General features: G+C 43.3%; 1 protein-coding gene across 2 annotated transcripts; it reads right to left on the minus strand.

Moving 5' to 3' along the window:
- Nucleotides 1-1,388: 1,388 nt before the first annotated feature.
- On the minus strand, nt 1,389-19,038 carry LOC138113164 (protein mono-ADP-ribosyltransferase PARP14-like). 2 transcript variants are annotated; one of them, XM_069021155.1, is made up of 19 exons: nt 18,793-19,038; nt 18,574-18,680; nt 18,459-18,492; nt 17,342-17,416; nt 16,429-16,626; nt 15,976-16,260; nt 14,841-15,077; nt 11,694-13,939; nt 9,964-10,197; nt 9,456-9,677; nt 8,389-8,470; nt 7,312-7,461; nt 6,711-6,773; nt 5,461-5,628; nt 4,382-4,600; nt 3,689-4,282; nt 3,088-3,233; nt 2,368-2,542; nt 1,389-2,142 (listed from the first exon to the last, which is right to left on the minus strand). In XM_069021155.1, exons 1-19 carry the CDS (start codon nt 19,001-19,003, stop codon nt 1,853-1,855), a joined length of 5,736 nt encoding a protein of 1,911 aa, XP_068877256.1. In that variant the 5' UTR covers nt 19,004-19,038; the 3' UTR covers nt 1,389-1,852. The 2 variants fall into 2 exon arrangements, with proteins under 2 accessions (XP_068877256.1, XP_068877257.1); XM_069021156.1 differs by lacking the exons at nt 17,342-17,416; nt 18,459-18,492; nt 18,574-18,680; nt 18,793-19,038 and having other exon boundaries at nt 15,976-16,282; nt 16,429-16,497.
- Nucleotides 19,039-20,939: the final 1,901 nt, after the last annotated feature.

The raw sequence follows: 20,939 nt of genomic DNA on the forward strand, positions 1-20,939 counted from the left end.
CAATTCTACTAACAAATAATTTGTCTAACACCTGGACATCAGTTAGAGCTTACTTGCTAGCTGCTGTTTCTGAATCTGCTATTCATGGATGAAATCTCCTTTCTTGTTGATTAAACTTGAAAGTGTACAAAGATCAAACACCAAAGAACATGGTTCCTTAAGAAAATTTTTGCATATTCCACATTTTGCATCATTGCTGCCAGAGGAACAAGACTGGGGTGGAACAAGTTGTGTCAGGGGAGATTTAGGTTGGATATTAGGAAAAAGTTCTTCAGTCAGAGGGTGGCTGGGCACAGGCTCCCCAAGGAAGTGGTCACAGCACCAAGCCTGACAGCATTCAAGAAGCACTTGGACAATGCTCTCAGGCACATGGTGTGACTCTGAGGGATGTCCTATGCAGGGTCAGGAACTGGACTTGATGATCCTTGTGGGTCCCTTCCCATTCAGCCTATTCAATGATTCTTGGTCCCCCTGTATGCTCCTAGCTCTGGCCTCTGCTTGTTAGAATAAACCCATTTGGAAAGCAGCATCTCACTCACAGCCTGCACATAGCCCAGGGCTACAGATTTCGGCTCCATGCTTGATGCCCTTGGCACCTCTAATACAAGCACTGGTGAAAAAACACCTTGGTGTCCTCTGCAGCTTCTTGTGGTGCTGGGGAAGCTGAGACCTGATGCAGTACTGGCTCCTGGGGAGAACGGTCAGACTGGTACCAGTGACCCATCAGCTGCAGTGAAGCACCTGGAGCCATCTCCTCTGGCTCCCGGCACGCTGATAAACCACTGGCCACAGGTATTTGTTATGGGGATTTAATAAGTTTATTCATTGTACAAGTAAAACTTAAGACTTTTGGCCCCCATACCAATATCTTGATTTCCAGCTCTGGGTTAAATTGATTTCAACACACTTGATTTCAGGGATATTCAGTGGTTAGAAAACTGAGACAGTAAAAGGCAAAAAAAAGCCCAAAGGGAGCATTCCAGCACTGGCACAGAGGCAGTGATGGGATGGGTGCAAATGCATAGCCTGAGGTTTATGGCTCTATTGAGATACTTGACTTGCAGATTCGTGTTATGTCACACCACCCTCCCTAGAGCAGGTGTCCCTTGGCCACAGTTACCCTACAGTAGTTATTGCTCACATGGACACACCAACCCATGGTAAAACTTTAACAGTAACCTGATTAACTATGTAAAGAAAGCAGTGGAAGATTTTTTTCCTCAATCATACAACCAAGCAAGTCAAACCCAATACATTCAGAGGAGCCAAGGGCTCTTTAAAGTTGGAGGTGCTGCAAAACAGCAGGATTACTGTATTAAAAACAAGTCAGTTCGTATCTGTAATGTCAAGTTCAGTGAAGTTCACTGGTTGAAAGCCAATGCTAAATGTCTGAAGAGATTTAGACAAACACAAGCCAACTGGTTCATTTATTGAAAACTGCTTTAACGTAATACATTATGAGATTGTCACTTACAGAGTGTAAGAAGGCATCAGAAATGCAACACTGAACAGTCCATGGCTGCATTATCACTGCATTATCATTATCATTCATATTCCCCACCAGCACTTAGGAAGGTCCTAAGGCTGTATGGGAAAGCTGATACAGTACAAAGGCCCATTATGTAATCTGAAAGAGGTTTGCAGTAAAATATTATGCTCAAGTGTTAATAGGCTCAGCTGCTCCAAGTATAAACAAGCTTCAGGGGGATCAGAAATTGCCAGAGATTGCTTGAATGGAAACAGAAATTAATTTGATGCAACTCTTTATTGTTTCTGTTGTGTGTTTTGTTATAGGTGTTTCCATCCTACATAAAGGCTGAAAGACATGCAGTTGTGGTTGCAATCAAAATACTTATCTAGTGAAAGTGATAAGGTATTCTGGATAAGCTTGAATGTCATTAAAAATTATGAACATGGATGGCTGGCTCACGTTATCAGTTGAGCTGTCATACAGATCTACAGAGTTGCTAGCATTTTTTGCTGCTGGAGTAATTGCTCCTTTTATCCCCTGAGAATATTCTCCAACAAGGACTCGAGCCAAGTACATGTACTTCCTCCCATTCACATCTGGTTTAGAGTAGGTGTCGTGGGCAGAATAGCTGGCATTAACAGCAAAGTATGTTCCATTTCCAAAATTTGCAGCTGTAGTCAGAAAAAAAAAACGTATGTGAGTGTTTCAGTAGCAGCAATTCTTTATCTGCCATGTTCAGAGCCTGTGAATCTCTGGACAACTCTGCTTTTTATTTGCCATAGGGAGATATAACAAAATAAGTAATTTTGCATACAAGGCAGGACTATACAGATGGCATGGCAAGTCAGTCCTAGCCCTATTCAGGAAAACAAGAGTTGTTTTGAAAGTTACATTACCATGCATTCCAGCATAGCTCCGGTTAAATCCATGTTTGTTAATTAAGGTTAATGACTCCTTACTCGTCCCATGGAACAGCTTCTTCTCATTCTTTCTGCTGCCATTTTTTTTATCCATCTCACACTTTTTTATTTGGTAGGCCTTCCAAAAATATGGGTTCTGTACCCTTTCAATCTGTGAAGTTTGAAAGCAAGACAGAAAGAAAGAAAGTGGGTAGGTTGTTGTGATGAAAAAAGTTAGCACATCAATTATTCAACCTGCTTCCAAGACTCCCCTCCTAGCTCCAATGCACATATACCAGATGATGACAGATGTTAGTCAAATCCTTCCAAACTCTGGCATGGCAGATAGCAGAACCCAGCCCAAACCATGAGACAAACACGCCCTGGGAAACAATACAGGAGGCATTTGCAGGTTTCCAGGCCATAGATGCCTGCTGGGCCTGCACAGCACAAGTGCCTTATGTGGGCAAAAGATGTGTTCTGCAACAGCAAAACCCATTCCAAGGAAGAACACTCTCCCCTGGAGCTGAAGAAGTGACTGCTTAAGAGCTGCTCCAAATACCTCAACCGCAACATTAAACTGATTAACGTTAGTGACAGCCAAAACAAGTTGTCCAACTTCAGAAATCCCAGGGGAATTATTTTTCTGGTTTTATTAGTAACCATCATCACTTGCCATCAAGGTGTTTATGCTCAGAAATGATGACTTGCTTTTACCTTTTGAATTTTGAATGACTGACAGGTCTGCAGAAACCTTTCCTGCACATCTTTATACTCTTTTGAGTTTGGTTTTAGTTCCACTATTTTGGGTTGCTCATTTTCCATAGGGTCCCACGTAGGAGGGAGCATCGTTGACTTTTGATCTGCAAAAGAAACATGATCAATCATATTCACCCAAATCCCCTGCTTAAAATTAAATATGCCCTGCTATAAATCCTTCTGGAAGTCCATACATCTTGCTTATAGATGAGTCAGAAAGAGGTATCTCCTTGTGAAGGACCAGTAGTAAATGGAAGAGGGTATGTCTCAAGAACAGAAGTGAGCCGAGAGCCAGAATGACAACTGCTACAAGAAAATTATTGCTAGTAAGCCTGTTAAGAACATCAGAACACATTACTCTCCTTTCAAAATATTTTAAATAGCTGCAAGGTTCTTTTATTTCCCAATTTGGTTCCTTTCTACATTCTCCAGAAAAGCACCTGCACAAAGCTCCTAAAAGTATCTTAAATATTCTCATCATTCCCTTCTCCTTTCTCTAACTGGATACAACCCAGGTTTTCACATAGGAACATCAGTCTGTCAAGATGCTTTTACTTACCTTCAGATTTGTCAACACGTATAATGGATATCTCTGCTCCTTGGGCATCCACAGCAGTCTTACGTTCCACATCCACTGTGTATATTTGCTCACCAATGGTGACTTCAATAATTTTCTGCTTTCTTATGTAAGCATTTTCCAACTCCATATTTGTGAGACTGCTGAAGGGCACATAAGAACCCTTTCCAAAATATTTCCATTCGATTAAATTTTGTATAAGTTTTGCCTCGATCTCTTTCTCTTTAGCAGCTTTTACCCTGAGGATCATTTTATGAACAGCTAAAGAAGCCATGCAGACATCTTTTGCAACCCCTGAAATTTCAATAGAAGTACCCTCCACACGAAGAACAATTTTTAATCTCTCTTCTAGGGCATCCAGTTCTTCACTCTCTTCTTCACCGAAATGAGAGATAGACTCATCTACAATTTCTGTTTGAGATTGTTCTTTTGAAATTGCACCTCTCAGCCACTTTTCAGCTTCTTCCACTTCTTTTTTATTTTCACCACAAATCTGTACAACAGCCAGGTCAATTTTCTTTTCCAGAACCACTGTGGCTTTTTTCTTTGAGGGATGTTTCTCAGAGCTCCAGAATGCTACATTAAAATACATAAAGATTGTAATTAATATTAATCTTTATTAGCTGGTGCTAAATGGGTTGAACTATAAACTGCACTTAGGTGACATCTACTTACATTTAGTCATGTGATATGCCTTGGAAATCAACGATTTGAATACTGTTGTAGCAGACTTTTCTCTTTTCTGCATGCTTGCATGGAACACACTCATCAGATGTGGCTGAAAGATGACAACTTTAATACTTTTCAGAGATGGAGCAGAATTCCATTTTGCAAAGGCAGTTACTGCATCTATCATGTTGTCAGCTACCTCAGCTGGATTGCGGCCTGCCTCTCCTGAAAAAAGTAGCAGATATTTTGCTCTAAAAAGTGTTAATAACTGCTACAAATTATTAAAACATCTTTAAAAGAACAGCTATGAACATCCACAATCACCTGGATCATAAACAGTTCAAGAATAACGTCAGGCTGGCAATTAGGAAAGGTTTCTATTTATCAGGCAAAGAAAGTTGGGGAAAAATGGAAGGGAAAAATGGAAGTTTCCTTTTGTTGGCAGGGCAACCAATCAGGTTATGATGTAGATGATATGGCTTGGGTAACTAATAGGCCACAGACCTGCTGCTCAGTGGCCCAAGTAGTCCATTCCTTGCTCAAAATGCAAGCCTAGTTTTATTCATGCAAGAGGTTCCCACATGCATAGGGTGCATTTCTGGATTCTCCCACTCCAGGGATTTCTACCAAACCAACTGAAAATAACAAGAGAAGAAAAAGGGACAATCTGGGCTTTCTGACAGGTTCATGTTCCATCCGTATCAACCCTACTTGTGCAGCTGCTGGCCAGAGGTGCATCATCTACTAATTTCAGCAACAGAGAACTAGGTCCCTGGCTATTCTCCGATGAGCTGCCCACACATACGAGGCTGCAGGCTCTTCAGGAAGCACAGACTTACCTTTGAATCCTTGTCAGCAATGAAGTGCTGGCTTTAGAACACTCATGCTCGTTATGTACTAGATCACTGCAAGGAGTGAAGCTTTCTAGCTTTCATAAGCCTCTAATAACATTTTTAAAGACTGCAGTTTCCAAATGTATTTTCACCAAATAATAACCTCTCCAGATAAATCATATTTATCACTTGAGCCCTGAGATCAGCAGAATCACATGCACTGAACCCTTTTCAGAAAAGGGAGACACAGACCTGTTCCAATTGCTGGGAAGGCAACAGAGGTATACTGCTGTATTTCACACTCTTGGAGCACCTGGGAGACCAGCAACTTGATATCATTTTGGGCAGCAAAATGAATTATTCTTTTGCATGGCAGGTTTCCTGCCTGGGTGATGATATAGTTCTTGGTAGTTTGCTGGGCTGAAACATAAGTAGAAGAAAATAATCAACAATTATCCCCAACACAGATGTGTACTAGTCCTCATTAGAAAAAAGAAATGGTGACAAATATGCCCCAGGATAAGCTTCATGTCTCCTTCCATAAAGTGAGCAACCCCCTCTCTCAATTTTCACTTTCAAGGCACCAGAACTCAATTTATGTTTGGAAAATATTTGCCTCATTTGGCAAATAAATAAATTTAGTGTGTGCCTTTAGTTGCCAGGTTTGCTCTATAAACTTAGAGAACTTCATGCAGACTATCACCCTGTCTTCACACACACACACACACACACACACACACACACATACACACACACACACACACACACGTGCCATCTACCCCCAGGCCACCTAACCCAAAATACCTTCTTGGCCTATGCAAGAGAAGCCTCTTTACCCCTCATCTCTTCCATGTAATTCCTTTCCTTTGGTTGGTCTTCCAAGCTGACCTCCACACCTGCATATTTCCCCCTTCCCTTATTTTCTGGGGTTTTAAATCACATACTCATCCATCTTTGCTCCTCTTTCATTATAGTTGTCCACTAGCTGAATTTGGCCTACAAATAAATGCCTCTTCTGAGGCAGGAACCCAGCTTCACACTACTGAAAAGTAGTCACCCACAGGATGTGGTAGTGAGTTACTAGTTAGGCCAACAGCACACATCTTCTCACCGAGAAATAACAAAAGGAGTTGCAGCTACACAGTTGTTTCCAGTCAGATGGCTTCTCTATTAACATTTTTGCCAACATCACCCCTTGCTCATGGCTCTGTTCCATGTTGACTCTGTTTTTATCACAGAAATCTTTACTGGAGTAAGAGGATGCAGTAACTAATAGATTTAGATCTTTATGTATGCTTAGAAGCTGTCTCCTCTTGAAGGTTTTACTTTTCCTTCCCTCATTAGATGTCTTCCATAGATCACATTAATTGATTAAAAACTAGTTGCTGTAACACAGTGCATAATACAGATGGAACTTCAGAAGTCAGTACTGAGAAAGTATTCCAAGAGATTCCCTGCCATGCATTAACACCTTTGGAAAGGTCAGAAATGTTGTACCATACCTAGTACACCACATTCATCTTCAACTGCTTTTCCAGCACCATTCAGAATTGCTCTGGAGACACCTTAAATGAGAAGAGGCACATGAATCCACTGTTAACTGCTGTTAAAATCCTATCTGAGGCAGAATTGTATGCCTCATCACATCTAAAATATCTAAATTCTGATAACATTACAGATTATAAATGAAAAACACTGTAGCCAAAATTTTAGCCTTATATGCTTTTCCATTCAAATTGATGTTGAAAGTACCTAACAAGTTTCACTAAGGTCAAAACCTCATTGAGGTTTGTCTTCTCCTTTAGTCTGACAGGTGTTCTATAAAAAAAATTTATATATATATATATATATATATATACTTAAATTATTCGTTTCCCTTTCTTCAAGACAGTCTTAAACATGCCATCCTGTAACATAGATTAACAAGAGAATAAAGTTTCAGATGCTTCCTAATTGAACTTTTGTACCCTAAGAAGCAAAACAGAAACTACACTGTGAAACAAAAAAAAGGGTTTCAAGTATTGAAGAAAGTACTTCCTCCTCTTCTTTCCCAGCCCTTCCAAGCACACATACTTTTTTCACACATAACATCAACTGAAATACCTATTTTGAGGTTGAAGGTTTGGTTTGTTATGTTTACAATGACATCTCCCTCCTCCTTGGTAATATCACCTTCTGCCACCTGGAACACGATGGAGCCGATTGTCACTTCAAGCACATCATGTGCTGATGTTGAAGAGATGGCAGAAAAAGCTGCAGGGAAAGAAACACAGTCCCTGAGCAGAAAGGAGTGATGATGGAAAAGGGACCTTTTCATGGGTACAATGCCTACAGAGACCACAGTTTGGCTACACACTCAGCCTGTAAAAAGGATTGCCTGTCATGCTAACTGAAAATCATTCCTTCTCACAGAGTCTGTACTCAACCTGCACTCATTCTCATCATTTCTGTTCATGGTAGGATGGCAGGGAAAATGTGTTTTGCTGCACACCTGGTATGCAGACACTACTTAGAGACATTTTACTGTTGTAAAACTAATGTAAGAGAGAGCAAACTTTCCAAGTCTCACTCACTTGCTCCTGTATCTCACAGAGTTTCCAGGCAGGTTCTCTACTGCTTGAAAAGGTGGAACTTTTTACCCATGTGTTACTTGTATAATCATAATTAGGTTTTCAACATGTAACTCACTTTTTTACAGGCTGCAGTTCCATTAGGATGGATAACACCAAAGATATTTCAGTTTGGTTTTGCTATTCATCTGAACATGTAAAAGAATTAAGAGTATTTCAAAGAGCCCACTTTAACACACATAATCAGGAACTCACTTGCCTTCCCAGGGCAGAGGAAGACACTGACTTGTTCACAGTTTAATCTACTGCTGCAGCAATAAAGAAAAAGCCCTGCCTACACCCTTGACACCTTATAGCTTCCACTGTTCCAATTTGTAGGGGCACTATCCAGGTAAGGAATCACAGATACACTTTTTTCCTCAGTATCTCTAACACTATTCAGACATAACAGACACTCAGCCTGAAAATACTGCCTTTACAGCAGCCACTCAATTTTGGGAATGCTCACCAAACAAGTACTTAAAACATCCATAATAAATGCATTCCCTGGAATACCTTAAATTTTTTTTAAAAAATCAGTAGGCACACAGCTTCTGTGAAACAAGCTTACCTGTGCTTTCGCTAGCCTCATTTGGAGAAAGCTGCTGCATTTTAACAGCTGCACACCTGTTTTCAAGTTCATCTGAAAATACCTAGAGAAGGAAATGACAATCAACCCCTGTAGAAGTCTTTACACAGTAGAAATAAAGGTTTGAAAAGCTAAAAAGCATTTAGAAAGAGCGAAACACGAATTACTTCATGCCATCTGCCCCAATGCTGATGGGAAGTCCTGACACGTTGTTCTCAGAAAGCAAGGCTATTCAGTGTGAGCAACACACAGAATTGCAAATAACTGAGCCAAAGCTCTAGTTACCACTCCACAGGGATACAGCAGCAGAAGGCATCCTTATACTGAGTGAGTAGTTTACACTAACTCAGCTCTTACAAGTAATGCCACCCTTCTCTATGCACAATAGCTCAGGCTTTGAGGCAGTAGCCTTCAAGTTCAGCCTTTCAAAATGTATTAGCTCTTGCACAAAGTACAGAATGCAACAAATACAGAAACACTTATCTGGACATCAGTTTGCAGTGTGACTGCTCTCTTTGGGTGTGAAATGAGTAACATGAGCATGGATATAAATTTATGCTAATGTAACGCTGAAGAAAGGGGGATGCTGAATACTGATGTTTCTACTGCAGAAGTTTACCAGCACAGCAATCCTAGCACAATTTTATTCCTCCTAAAGAGACACCAGCATTCCACTAAAAGCACACCTTTTTTCCAAGGGTACAGGCACTGATGCAGGAGTTACAGCAAACTTACTACAGTCTGATCTACAGACTGAAGAGTTAGGTGAGTTCATGAGATAAAGAGTAATTACACTTTCGTCTGTATTATTCCCAGGGAACAGAAAAGGATAGGAAGGGAGCAGGACTGTACTGGATAGGTGGGTGACCATGGGAGGCAGAATCAAAAAGAGAACTGTCAGTATAGACGAGAGACTGTCAGCAAACCTTTTCTTTAGGATAAGAACAAGCACCTTGTGGATTCTTTGAAGATCATCATCTAGCCAAGTATCATGAGACAGACCCAAATAAACCAGCATACAATAGAGAGAGGAAACCACAGTAACTCACCTGAATATTAGCTGTGTCTTTTGGATGCAACAGAAAGTAAACTTCTTCAAGAGAATTTACTCTGTTTTTACTACTGAATTCAAATACTTTGTCAAACAATAATTTAGCAACAACAGATCTTGGGAATTCTAATTTCCCTGTCCCAATTGCTGGAAAAGTAATTGATTTCAAAGACAGTTCTTCAGCAATCTCCAGGCATTTTGTGATTATGTCACCCAAGACCTGTAAAGCACAATTATTTTTTCAGTTACTGGAGGTAATTTTTTTTCCCCGATATGTGCAATGTAACTTTCCCTTTTAGCTATCTCTTGGTATTAAAATACAATTAATTCCATACACATGGAATTCACAAGGAATTTATTAGCCAACAAGGGATCAGCTCCACAGTTAAAAAAGAACAAGGCAAACTCTCTCATCTTCTATGACACTGTCCCCCATTTCAAAGGAAAAGTGATATTAAACACACTGTAAATCCCAGACAAAGTCAGGCAAATAAAAACCTTTATACCTTTGAAGGTGTGTCTTTCTGGGACCACATAGGTACGACAGCATGAAGCACAACACTGCAAGCTAGATTGTAACCTTTTGTTTTCAACACAGATCCTTCATCAGGTGTTCTTTCTCTGCCTTCTTTTTTCAAGCCTGTCTGAAGCATTGGCCCTGCCTTGCTTAGCAAAGCTCTACCAAGTGGCCCTTTATCAAGCTGGAGATCTTTACCAACACTGACGACAACAACGGATGTCTGAAAAACACACAAGCAAAAACTCTAGCTTGTAAGTATCAAATTTAAATTTTGCATTGGATAATCAAATACAGCCTGCCTGATGGTTTACAAGGTAAATTTTTGGGACAGCAACCAGAGAGAACAAAGTTTTGGAATAAACCAGAAATTATGCTCAATTCTAATATCATAAGCCTGCCCAAAGAAACACAAAACTGAGTTAACAATGAAATTTATTTCAGCCCAATGGGAGAAACATAACAATTCTGCATTCCTGGTTTATGCATTCTACCTCCATTTGAAAAACATTTATGCACATTTGTTCTCAAAGAGAGGCTTGCAGACCAAAATCTGAGTTCACTGAGGTAGGCAGGGCCTCCATGCATGGCTGGTTTAGGGGGACAAGAAGATGTTAAAGACAAACAAGTCTGGGGGTAATCTAAGGAGAAAGAAGTGAGAAAAGCAGTAATTTAGGAATGAGAGAGATACAAAGGGCACTGAACATTGTGTCAAGCCCTATATTTAGCTCCTCAGGAAGGGCCCCTATACACATCTTAACATATATTCTGCCCTGGCCAACTGGAGAAGCTGCATGCACAAGCTGTGGGAGGCATCCACTCCTCAGAGATTTTGCAGGCCAATATGGGAAGGGTCCTGGACAGAGTTGCTTCCAGTATTGGCAATCCCACTAAAGTATCTATCAGCCAGCTAAGAGAAATTCAGTGCAGGAGGCAAATGGAGGTCAATTAGTGCCACTGGTTCTCCACAGGAAGTGCAGTACCAGCTGCATGTTTCACGCCAGTGTTTGCCAGTGACACAACAAAGACCAAAATCCCACACATGCAAGGAGAACGTGTCTGGCTCTGGGCCTGGCCTCAGATGTTTGTGTCAGTGCTACCTTGAGAGCACCTGGAAGCACCAACTGCTGTCCCACAGCAAGGCACTGGCTTTAACCAACATTGAGCACCCTCTTTTGCTTTTGCACTAGTACCACCCTCCCAGAATCAAGATTTCTGAAAAGGTGAAGGCTGCCTGAAGATGGCTCCTGCCCAGCAAGGAAGGGCCAGGAGGGTTTGGAGCCCAGAACGATTCCTGCTGACCGCCGTCGCTTCTGCTAAACTGTAATGTACCACGTACCACAGGGATCTCTGGAAATATTCCAAAGCTGTCTGGACACACAACCTGCTCAGTAGGGAACCCTACTTGTGCAGGGAGGTTGGACTAGATGACCTCCAACCTTAACCTACCTGTGATTCTGTAATTGGTGTGCCTCTGCATCAGTAGATGACAAAATGCAGCGATGCACAGCCATCTGTACCTACCATGTAAGACAGTAACAGCAATTCTTGCTATCAGCAGTGATAGCTGATTTCAGTAACATGTAAACATGTAACATTGCCAGCTACAGACGATGGTCTACAGCTGGTTGTTTATTGGTTTTGTGTTTGTTAGTTTTAAAAAAAAGACACTAAAGAACCCACTTGGAATTTCAATGTATGATAATTTAGAACACTTACTTTAGCATCTTCAACATTTCCTGTTTGCACCACAATGTTAAGGCCTTCCTCAGTTGTTATGAATGGGAAGTTCTTGATATGCTGAGAAATTTTCCTCTGCCTAGGTTGAGGAGCTGTACTGGCCTGATGCAGTGACATGAGGGAAGGTGAAAAATCTGAAAACACTTTTCTAAATGCCTTGCTGAAAGCCTGAATGTTATCCTGTGCAAAAGCCACAAGATGAACCTCCTTCAAGCTGCAGGTCCCCCTGGATTCTTCCAAGGTCTCCTTGATGGAGGATACAATTGAATAAGTACACAGTTCCAGCGGGAATCCGAAGATCCCTCCGCTTATAGCAGGCAGAGCTATGGAACGATGATTGTATATTTCAGCTAGTTGTAGACATTTTTTCACTGTCTTTTTTAACAACCACGTGCACTTTTGTGATTCCTCATTGCTCCACCTGGGCCCAACAGCGTGAATGACGTTCTTGCAGGGCAGTTTCCCGGCGCCCGTGATCACTGCGCAGCCGGGCTGCAAATTCCCGTGCTTCCTCACCAGCTCATCGCACTCCTCCTGCAGTGCTGGGCCAGCCGCTCTTGACAGCGCATCAGCGAGGCCACCGATGTGTTTTAGGTTTTCATTAGATGCATTCACCACAACATCAACAGGGTAATTGCACAAGTTACCTTCATAAAGCGCTATCACAGTCCCATCCATGGTCACCTGCATATAGGGCTTGCCTCTGTTACTGGGTTCTTTCTGTTCTCCCAGCTGCTCTTCCAGTAGGACTAAACAATTGAACACTTGTTTTGCATGTGCAGCCAAAAGGTGTTCTTCCTCTTTTATATATGCCTTAGCTCCTGGTAAGTCAATTACCACTCGCTTATAATGCAGGCCAGACAGAATTCGCTCAACTAAGCTGACTCCCTCCAGCACCATTGTCTTTGGTCCACTCAAGGATATAACCTCACCGTTTTTCTGAGTGCTGAACTCAACTTTCACACCTTTTTTTTGTAAGCCAGCCCAATCACCGGCCTTCTCTTTCTCAAAAAACTTTAGGACTGCAATGGGCTTTCCTCCAATGACCCTTTCCACCTGTGTATTTTCATCTATAAATTTGGAAAGTTCCTCAAAGGCTTTTGCTACTGCTTGAGTGAAACCAGCAATCATGACCTGACTCTCTGCCTGAGTGACTGTTACAGCTTCATTAGAGCAGTTTTCCTTGGTTAGCATGTGCCATTCCTTCTTCTGGAGGACTGACTCATCCTCCAAATTAATGCTTTTGTAATCCAGTTTCTTCTTTATTTCTTCCTCTGCTTTTAGGAGATCTTCAGGAGCACTGCCTTTCAGGATGATATCTCCCATGCCAAGCTCATAAAAGGCACTAATTTGTTTTGACATAAACAGGCTCTGAAACAGCGTTTCATTATCAGTATTCTCTAAAAACTGAAAAATGCAAGGGTGGACATTAATTGTTTTCTGTACCATTTTGTGTACATGATCGAGTATTTCCCCTTTTACTTTATAAACTTCCTCAGGCACTCCAGATAGGTTAATAACCTTCTGCAAATGATCATAAGTTATTTGCAGGCCTGGGAACTCCATACAGAACTTTTCTTTAAGACCAGTACTCTGTAAAATTCCATATTCCCCTGGATTCACTGCCTTTACTTGCACTTCAGTTCTTTGCTTTTCTCTTTCAATTTCTCTGGTGGTCTTTTTGATCAGCAGCTTCAGTTCTTGTTCAGCCTTCTTCACAACTTCTTTTTCACCGACTAGAACACGTAAATCATCAGAAATATGTGGGATCATCAGAACTTTATCATGGGGAAAGCTGTTTCTAATGGCTTCCCACACCTCTGTGCTTACTTGACATTGAATTGCTTCATATTTTGATATGCTGTGAGAAAATGCTGTGGAAACTTTTTCTTTCCATGCCTTGACCAATCGAAATACTGATCTCTTCTGCTCAGAAAAAATAGCTGAAGGATTCAAAGTAACTTTTGGGTCTGCACAGAGGGGTTCAGGCCACTTGGGCACACAATTACACTTTGCCATTTCATGATCTATTGCCTCAGTTAAGGTACTATTTCCTTGCAAATAATTCCAGATATAGGGATCCAGAGGCAATGTAACTGGATCAGGCTTCTTTATCTGTGGCCCTTCCTTTCCATATAGAGCTGTTTCCAGCGAGGTGTAGTAAGGATAGACAGAGATTGGTGTTTTGTTGAGTGAATGCTTCTTTGCCAGGATATTTGTTACATCTAAAACAAACAAACAACCCCCCAAATTATTAATGTCAGCACTTAAGATCTTACATTTTGTTTTGGCTTTTTTTCCATTGTTTGGGGTTTTTAAAACTGCATTTTCTATATAATAATGTTTGTTATTTTTAAGAACATTTTTAGATTAATTTCACCCCCTTCCCAGATAGAAAGAACTCCAAATTTTTGAAGAATTACCTATTTTAAATGCCAGAAACTAAGTTAAAGAGACAGTCAAGCACAACAGCAGCCACCTCTGGGAGGAGGTGTGCACAGTCTCTGCCTCCACTTTTCTTATAGGCTGTACTTGTAGTGCCCAGCTCCACAGTTGTTTGGGCTATTACTCAGCTGTTCAAACCACAGCTGCTCTGTTTCCCCCCAAAAGACCATCTCTTCCTTCAACTTCCCTTCATCTTTCCCTTCACTGCAATGCCCCCAGCTTCTCCCTTGTCCCACACCTTCCACAGTCAGTCATCTTCCTGCCACTGACTGGACAAGCCACAGCACCTGCTCTCCAGCCAAAAGCTGCCTAAGAAATTGTCCTGAGGTGAGCCAGACAGCACATGTTGCCATGGGCAGCTGGTGGTCAAGGTGGCAAGTGGGGGGGAAGTCCCCCGTGCCTGCGGGGCTGTGCATTCTCCACAGAACTCAAACTGCAACCTGAACTCTGTAAGGACCAAGGCCTGGGTGAAATAAACTGTTCAGAAAATGAAAGAATTCTATGCCCTATGCCCAGCTGGTCCAAAACTGAAGCTTGCACTCCAGTTAACAGAGACCTGCTGGCAAAACACCAGATCTGCCGTTTTACAAAGGCAAAGGAGGCATTTCTCTAGAAAATCCACATTTTGGTCTTTAAATGAGAGGTTCTCAAAGAAATAAGGCCTCTGCATTTCTGCATTACCTTTTTGGTCACCAAATGTAATGATAGCTGCGTCTTCATCAGGCAGCTGTTGAACATCCACCACTTGTGCACCTCCGTACTTCTTATTTTCAAAGTAGACGGTTATATAGTCACTGGGTGTGTTGGGTGGTATATTTTCAGCCCTAACACTTCTTGTTTGCTCAAGGCACCGTGCAGTAATGTGTTGTTCCCTTGCTCTGTGGTTTTGATTAAGCATTTGAACAAATTCCTCTGCATCTAGAAAGAGAGAGGAGGAGAAAAAAGAAAATATAAAACTAGGAGCTTGCTTTTCTACCGTGATGTTAGCAGACTATCACTGTGTGCACTGATCAAAACACTGGACTATAAAATCAGCTCAGAGATGCCCACAAAGCTATTTCTTTCCACATACTCAGTATCTGTCCCTTAGTATTCCCCTCATTTGTTGACTACAATGACCACAGCCAGAATTTGCCACTAGTTTTCCTACTGACTATCACCTGGTCTCTTTAACCTCAGCAGAAAACAAGATCAGGTTCATATTTGGGCTATGGCTTTGTACTAGTACAACTAGTAAGACACAAGTTAACAGCTCAAACTCTCTCTGTTTTATGATAAATACATTCTCATTTTGGCTACTTCCCCCATTATCCTCACAATAAAAGACAGTCAAATCACTTTTCCATCTATCAAGGAAAAACAATTAAGTTTCTTAAAAGATCTACTTATTTCCTGAAGGATACACCAAAAATTTAGGACTGGATCACGACATGAGAGACAAATAATTTCTAAGACAGAAAAATCTACATCTTCTCCGAAGAACAGCTTTTGGCAAGGACAGCTTTTACCATCAATCTGTTCTCAGACCAAGTACATCCTTCATTGCTTGTTTTAAGTTATAGTTGGGTTTTATTCCTACCTGTTGTGTTTACTATCCAAACCAGAGCTAGCTTTCTTTCTGACTTGCACTGGCCTCTACACCTCACAGATAAAGGTTATGGCATTAACTTTAGCAAAGTAAACCCTCCTTTTGAAAGGACACAGTATCAGATCAAACCTTAAAAATATGAAAGAAAATACTCCCAGCTTAATCTCACACACATGCATGCAAACATGTAGCTAATAAGAAAGAGCTTCAACTCTGACTCCTCCTTACCAGTATTTCCAGTAAAAGTAACTACAGCAGCACATAACTCAGGTATCATTTCCACACTGAAGTCACCATCATCCTCTGACAAGCCACTGATATTCTCTACCAGCAAAATTAACACGCAATCTTTTGTTGTCTCCTTCACATTTTCCAGCACAACAGCGGTGGGAAGCAGGGATCCTTCAGAGTTCTTCACTTGGCACGACTCACGGGAAGTCTTCGCTTGCCAGGGTTTCACAACCAGATCAATTTTATTCAAGTGATGCTTTCTTTGCAAAACTTCTTGGGCATCTAGTCCCACAGAAAAACAGAGCTGTCACAGCAGAGCAGCATGTTAAATAACAGCAATAGTACACTACTTCTGCTTGGAGCAATACCCACAAAGAGATCCTGCACCAGCAAAGGCCTATTTTTAAAAGGGAACTTAAGCAGTGTAACACCCATAACATACAATCATACCTTGCTCATCCTGAAAGGTGATGATCATTTGCTGATCCTTTTTGACAAAGGACTCAATGGTCCCCCCACCAGACTTCCTTTTATTTTCAAAGTACATTTCCACAATCTCATCTTCTATTTCCTCCCCGAAGGCAGTGGTTACTACTACAACAGAATTCCTAGAGGTTGCTTTCTCTGCTTCCAGTTTCTCACATGATTCTGAAATAAAAGATCACACCCTAATGCCTTAGGCAAAAGTTAAGAAAAAAACCAAGCTTCTCATCTTCAAAGCTTTCATGCCAATTATTGTTCAGATCACACTTAAGGTCAGGGAAAGAATAGGGTAAGAATCCCAAACAAGTTAAGCTAACACTAGTGGGAGTTGTCTATCAACATGTGAGGAGGAAACTTTTCAGATCATCACCAGGCAAGGACAGCAGAAGTAAAAGACATAAAAGCTTCTTCATAAACCCACAATGAGGGGAACCAGTGCTCTTCTGCCTGCACATGCTCTCCATTCACAGTTCCAGACATTGCTGTGGGTCACCTGGGGTCTATACCTGCTGGCTGCCACGGCTGCTCAGGTGTACCTGGGGTACACAGCTCCCGATGTTCCAGCACAGGTCGCCCCAGCAAGGCTGGCAGCAGCTGGGAAGGTCTGGGTAGGGACAGCCTTAGCCAGAAAAAAGGCCAGCATCCATTGCTGTTCCCTAAGGAACTGACCTACCTGAGGCAGCCAGTGAAGTGCAGGCTCTAAAGGGACTCATAGAAAGGAAAACATACATTTATTTCTTTTAGCCTGGGATCACAATTCCTACACTACGTTACACAAACAACACAAGCCCCGAGGGTGAGAAGGGCACTACTGCAGCAAAAAAGTCCAGAAAACCAAAGGAGCAAGAATACAATGGTCACCACTGGGTGACTCACTTACCTGTCTTCTCCTGCTGAGTACACACCGGAGTTTCCTTATTCTGGCAGATGGGAAGAGACACCTGGGGTTCATTAACTAGAGATAAATGACAATGATTTCTCAGTTGCTAGGTACTTCAAGAAGAAAACAGACACATTCATGTACACCCAGGAGCTAACAAAGCCTCAATTAAGTTTCATTTGACACTGTCAGAATCACAGACTTTCACAGACTCTTCTTTTTAAACCATATGGTGAATTGGGTTACAGAAACACTCTGAGTTCAAGAAGTCTTGGGCATAATGTTAGCACACAGTCATGCTGCATGAACCACCGTGAGCAGGTCCTGCCATGGACTACAGCACTTTCCTCACACAAAAACAAACAAAAAAAACCTCCCAAAACAAAACAAAACAAAAAATTGAACATGAGAAGTGCTGAGGACATCCGCCCTTGGGAGGGAAGTGTCTTTGAAAACTGTGACCTCTGGAAGAGCCTCTGTCATGATGTGTTTGGCTCAGCATGACTGCTCAACTTCCTCGTTTAGAACAAGAGGAAATGCAGCTACATTAGAAAACAAAAGATAGTGGAAAGATTGACCAAACTACTTTCCAGCCTGTGCCCTCAGCCCTCACCTGTGCAATCATCCTGCTACGAACAAGCAGGTACTTTGAAAGCAGAGCTCAGCAATCTGTGTATCAGCCCTGTGTGTATGGATTACTTCTGTGTATACTGATAGTCACGTATTGATTAGCTGTGTATTGGCCATGTATGTGTATTGATTAGTCCCATGTGTGTGTATTAGCCAGAAGTGTATTGAGTAGCTGTGCGTGCATTGATTGTGCAGTGTTATGTGTGTATTAGCCGTGATAGCGCGGTCGGTCTGTGCAGTGCCTGGGAAGTGGCTCGGGGGCAGCACCTTAGGAATTCCATCGTGTTTGGGATTTGGGAAGTGAAGGGGGGCGCTGGGGAGGGGAATCAAAGCGCTAGAGCGCCGTTCGCCCGGCCCGACCACGCAGGGTCTCCGCCTCCTTCCCCATTCCCGCTCCTCCGCCTCCTTCCCCATTCCCGCTCCTCCCCCCGGGCTCCCCGGGCCAGTGCCCCTCCAGCCCCGAAGCCCCGCCTGTCGCAGCTCCTACCTGGCGCCTCGGCCCCGCCGGCCGCTCCCGCGTCCTGCAAGGGAACGAGAGGAGAGCGGTCACCCGCGGTCCCTGCCCAGCCCGCCCCGCGCCCGCTCACCTGCGGCCGCCTCACCTGCGCGGGGTCGTTGTCCGCGGGCAGCGCGGTGACCTGCAGCGACAGCTGCCCTCCGGGCCCCCACACCAGCTCATGGACCGGCCGGCACAGCACCCGCTGCCTCACTGCCAACAGAACAGGCACCAGTCACGGGGATGCGGCCGACCCCGGCCGTCGGAGCCGCGGGCATCGCCATCAGCGCCCCCCGCCCCGCCTCGGCCCGGCCCGGCCGCTCACCCTCGGGGCGGGCGAAGCAGACGAGGATGTGCCCGGTCCCGGTGCCGGTCCCGGTGCCGGTCCCGACCCGCAGCTCGCACTCGCCACCGCCCGAGCGCTTCTGGCTCTGGAAGTAGCAGAGCAGCTTCTTCCTGAGCGCAGGCGGCGGCTCGGCGGGGCCCCAGTCCCCTCGCACCAGCAGAGGGAAGGCGCACGGGCGCTGCCCCTCCATGACTGCCCCGTCCTCTCCCCGCCGCTTTCGGTTTCACTTCTTGACGGGGAAACCTGAGGCGGCCGGGGCTCCGCCCAGTGCCGGGAACAGGCCTCCTCCCCCGGGCCCATCGGGGCGGCCGGGGGCCCCGGTCCCCGCCGCGCCTTCTCACGGGGGCAGAACACGCCTCTCACCGCCCTCGGAGCGCGCCCGGGCTGCACAGCCTATTGTGCCTACGCAGAGTCGTACAAGAACCGGCTGTCACAGTGTTTTTCAGTCCCAGAGCTTATAATGGCTAACCACTGGCTAACACTCGCTCTTCCCTGCCTTACCCTTTCAAATGAAGTCATGATGCAAAGTAAAATTACTATTTTTATCATTCTTTGTCAGAGGTGCTTCCACAACCGTAGAAGGTTGCAATGAGTGTTTACCTCAGACCAACTTGTCAGCTAGCTTAAAAGTTGTCAACTGAGTGCTCAGGACTTTCCCTTGTAAAGCTGTTTTCAGCTATTTGATGCTGTGTATTTTACTCTTATGGCCAAATATGGGACACTAAAATAGAAGATAAATGAAGTTTTTTCCCCTAACTTCACTGAACATTCATTCAGGAAATGGATAAATAACCAAATGTCATTAAAAATTGACATGCATCATCAGATATCTACATGTCATCACTCTGCTGAGTGACCCATGGAGATGCCTTTATTTCTTGGTGGGCAACTGATTTATCTGTTACTTCCTAATGCACTGTTCTCCCCACAACCAGCCCAGGGTCTCCTCCCCTGCTGTAACCCTCAAAAAATCCCTGACTGTGATTGCAAGTTGACTACATTTAATCCTAAACTGTACAGCTGAGATTAGAAAGTAACGGTCTGTACAGCTGGTCATAGGATAAAGGCTTCAGGAGATTTCTGTAACAATCACCAGGACTCTGCTCCACAATTCAGCCTGCAAACTTTGGCACAGACAAAATGGGAGCCAGTGAGTTAGTTACCTGATGGGGGTCTGACATCAGTGAACTGGCTTGCTGGGACAGAAAGTGAGAGACCAAAAGTAGCTGAGATGATGTGATCTTCACAGCTGTCTTGGTCTTGGGACAGTTATTTTCCTCTTGGTAGTTGGTTGTGTTGTGGACTCAGTGTGAGAACAATGTTGACAACACAGTGATGGTTTAGTTGTTGCTGAGGAGTGTTTACCCCAAGTTGAGCACTTTTCAGTTTCCCATGCTCTGCAAGCAAGCAGATGCACAGGAAGGCTGGAAGGAGCATGGCCAGGACAGGTGATCCAAAGTGGCCAAAGGGATATTCCATATCACAGAGCATCCTGCTCAGTACAGAAACTGGGGGGAGTCAGCTGAGGGGGAGGATTGCTACTCAGTGACAGGCTGAGCATTGGTCAGCGGGTAGCAAACAACTGGACTGTGCATCACTTGTTTCTTGTGGGTTTTATTACCCCATCTCTCTCTCTTTTTCATTACAATTATTAGTAATAGTGTATCTCATTTTGTTTCAATTAATAAACTGTTCTTATCTCAATACACATGCCCTTCCTCTCCGATTCTCTGCCCACCAGTGTTGGGGGGGGTGATCCACTGATACGTAGCTGCTGGCTGGGGTTCAATCACAATGACAGCTTGTTTCTGTGTGCAGAAAAGCTCAGTCTCTTAGAAACAACTGGAATGTTGGCATTGTACTGCACAGAAAAGGGAGGGAACATGCAATCATGTAAAATGTTAAAAACAAATACAGCAATACAAAACCAGGCCTGAAAAGACATCCCAACCCACATGGAAGCCAAACAGTGCCCAGTACTACTAAACCTGAAAGCCAAGGTGGCAAAGTAATACAGCCTATTCACAATTGCTTAATCTTAAAATTAAAAAATTAAATAAATAAATTTTAAAAAGGGGAGTGTCATGGAGTGCAAATTGCCCCGAATCATGCTGTTGCAGAGAAGC

Source organism: Aphelocoma coerulescens, chromosome 7 (assembly GCF_041296385.1).
Source record: "Aphelocoma coerulescens isolate FSJ_1873_10779 chromosome 7, UR_Acoe_1.0, whole genome shotgun sequence".
Classification (NCBI taxonomy): Eukaryota; Metazoa; Chordata; class Aves; order Passeriformes; family Corvidae; genus Aphelocoma; species Aphelocoma coerulescens.

Bases quoted from the DNA above. Each gene is read 5' to 3' on its own strand.
- LOC138113164 (XM_069021155.1), bottom strand. From the start codon at position 19,003: ATGGAGGGGCAGCGCCCGTGCGCCTTCCCTCTGCTGGTGCGAGGGGAC. The intron at 3,234-3,688 runs GTAAGTAAAAGC...TTTCTTTTGCAG, and splicing joins ACGTGTTGACAAATCTGAAG to ATCAAAAGTCAACGATGCTC. The intron at 2,543-3,087 runs GTAAAAGCAAGT...CAAACTTCACAG, and splicing joins AGTCATTCAAAATTCAAAAG to ATTGAAAGGGTACAGAACCC.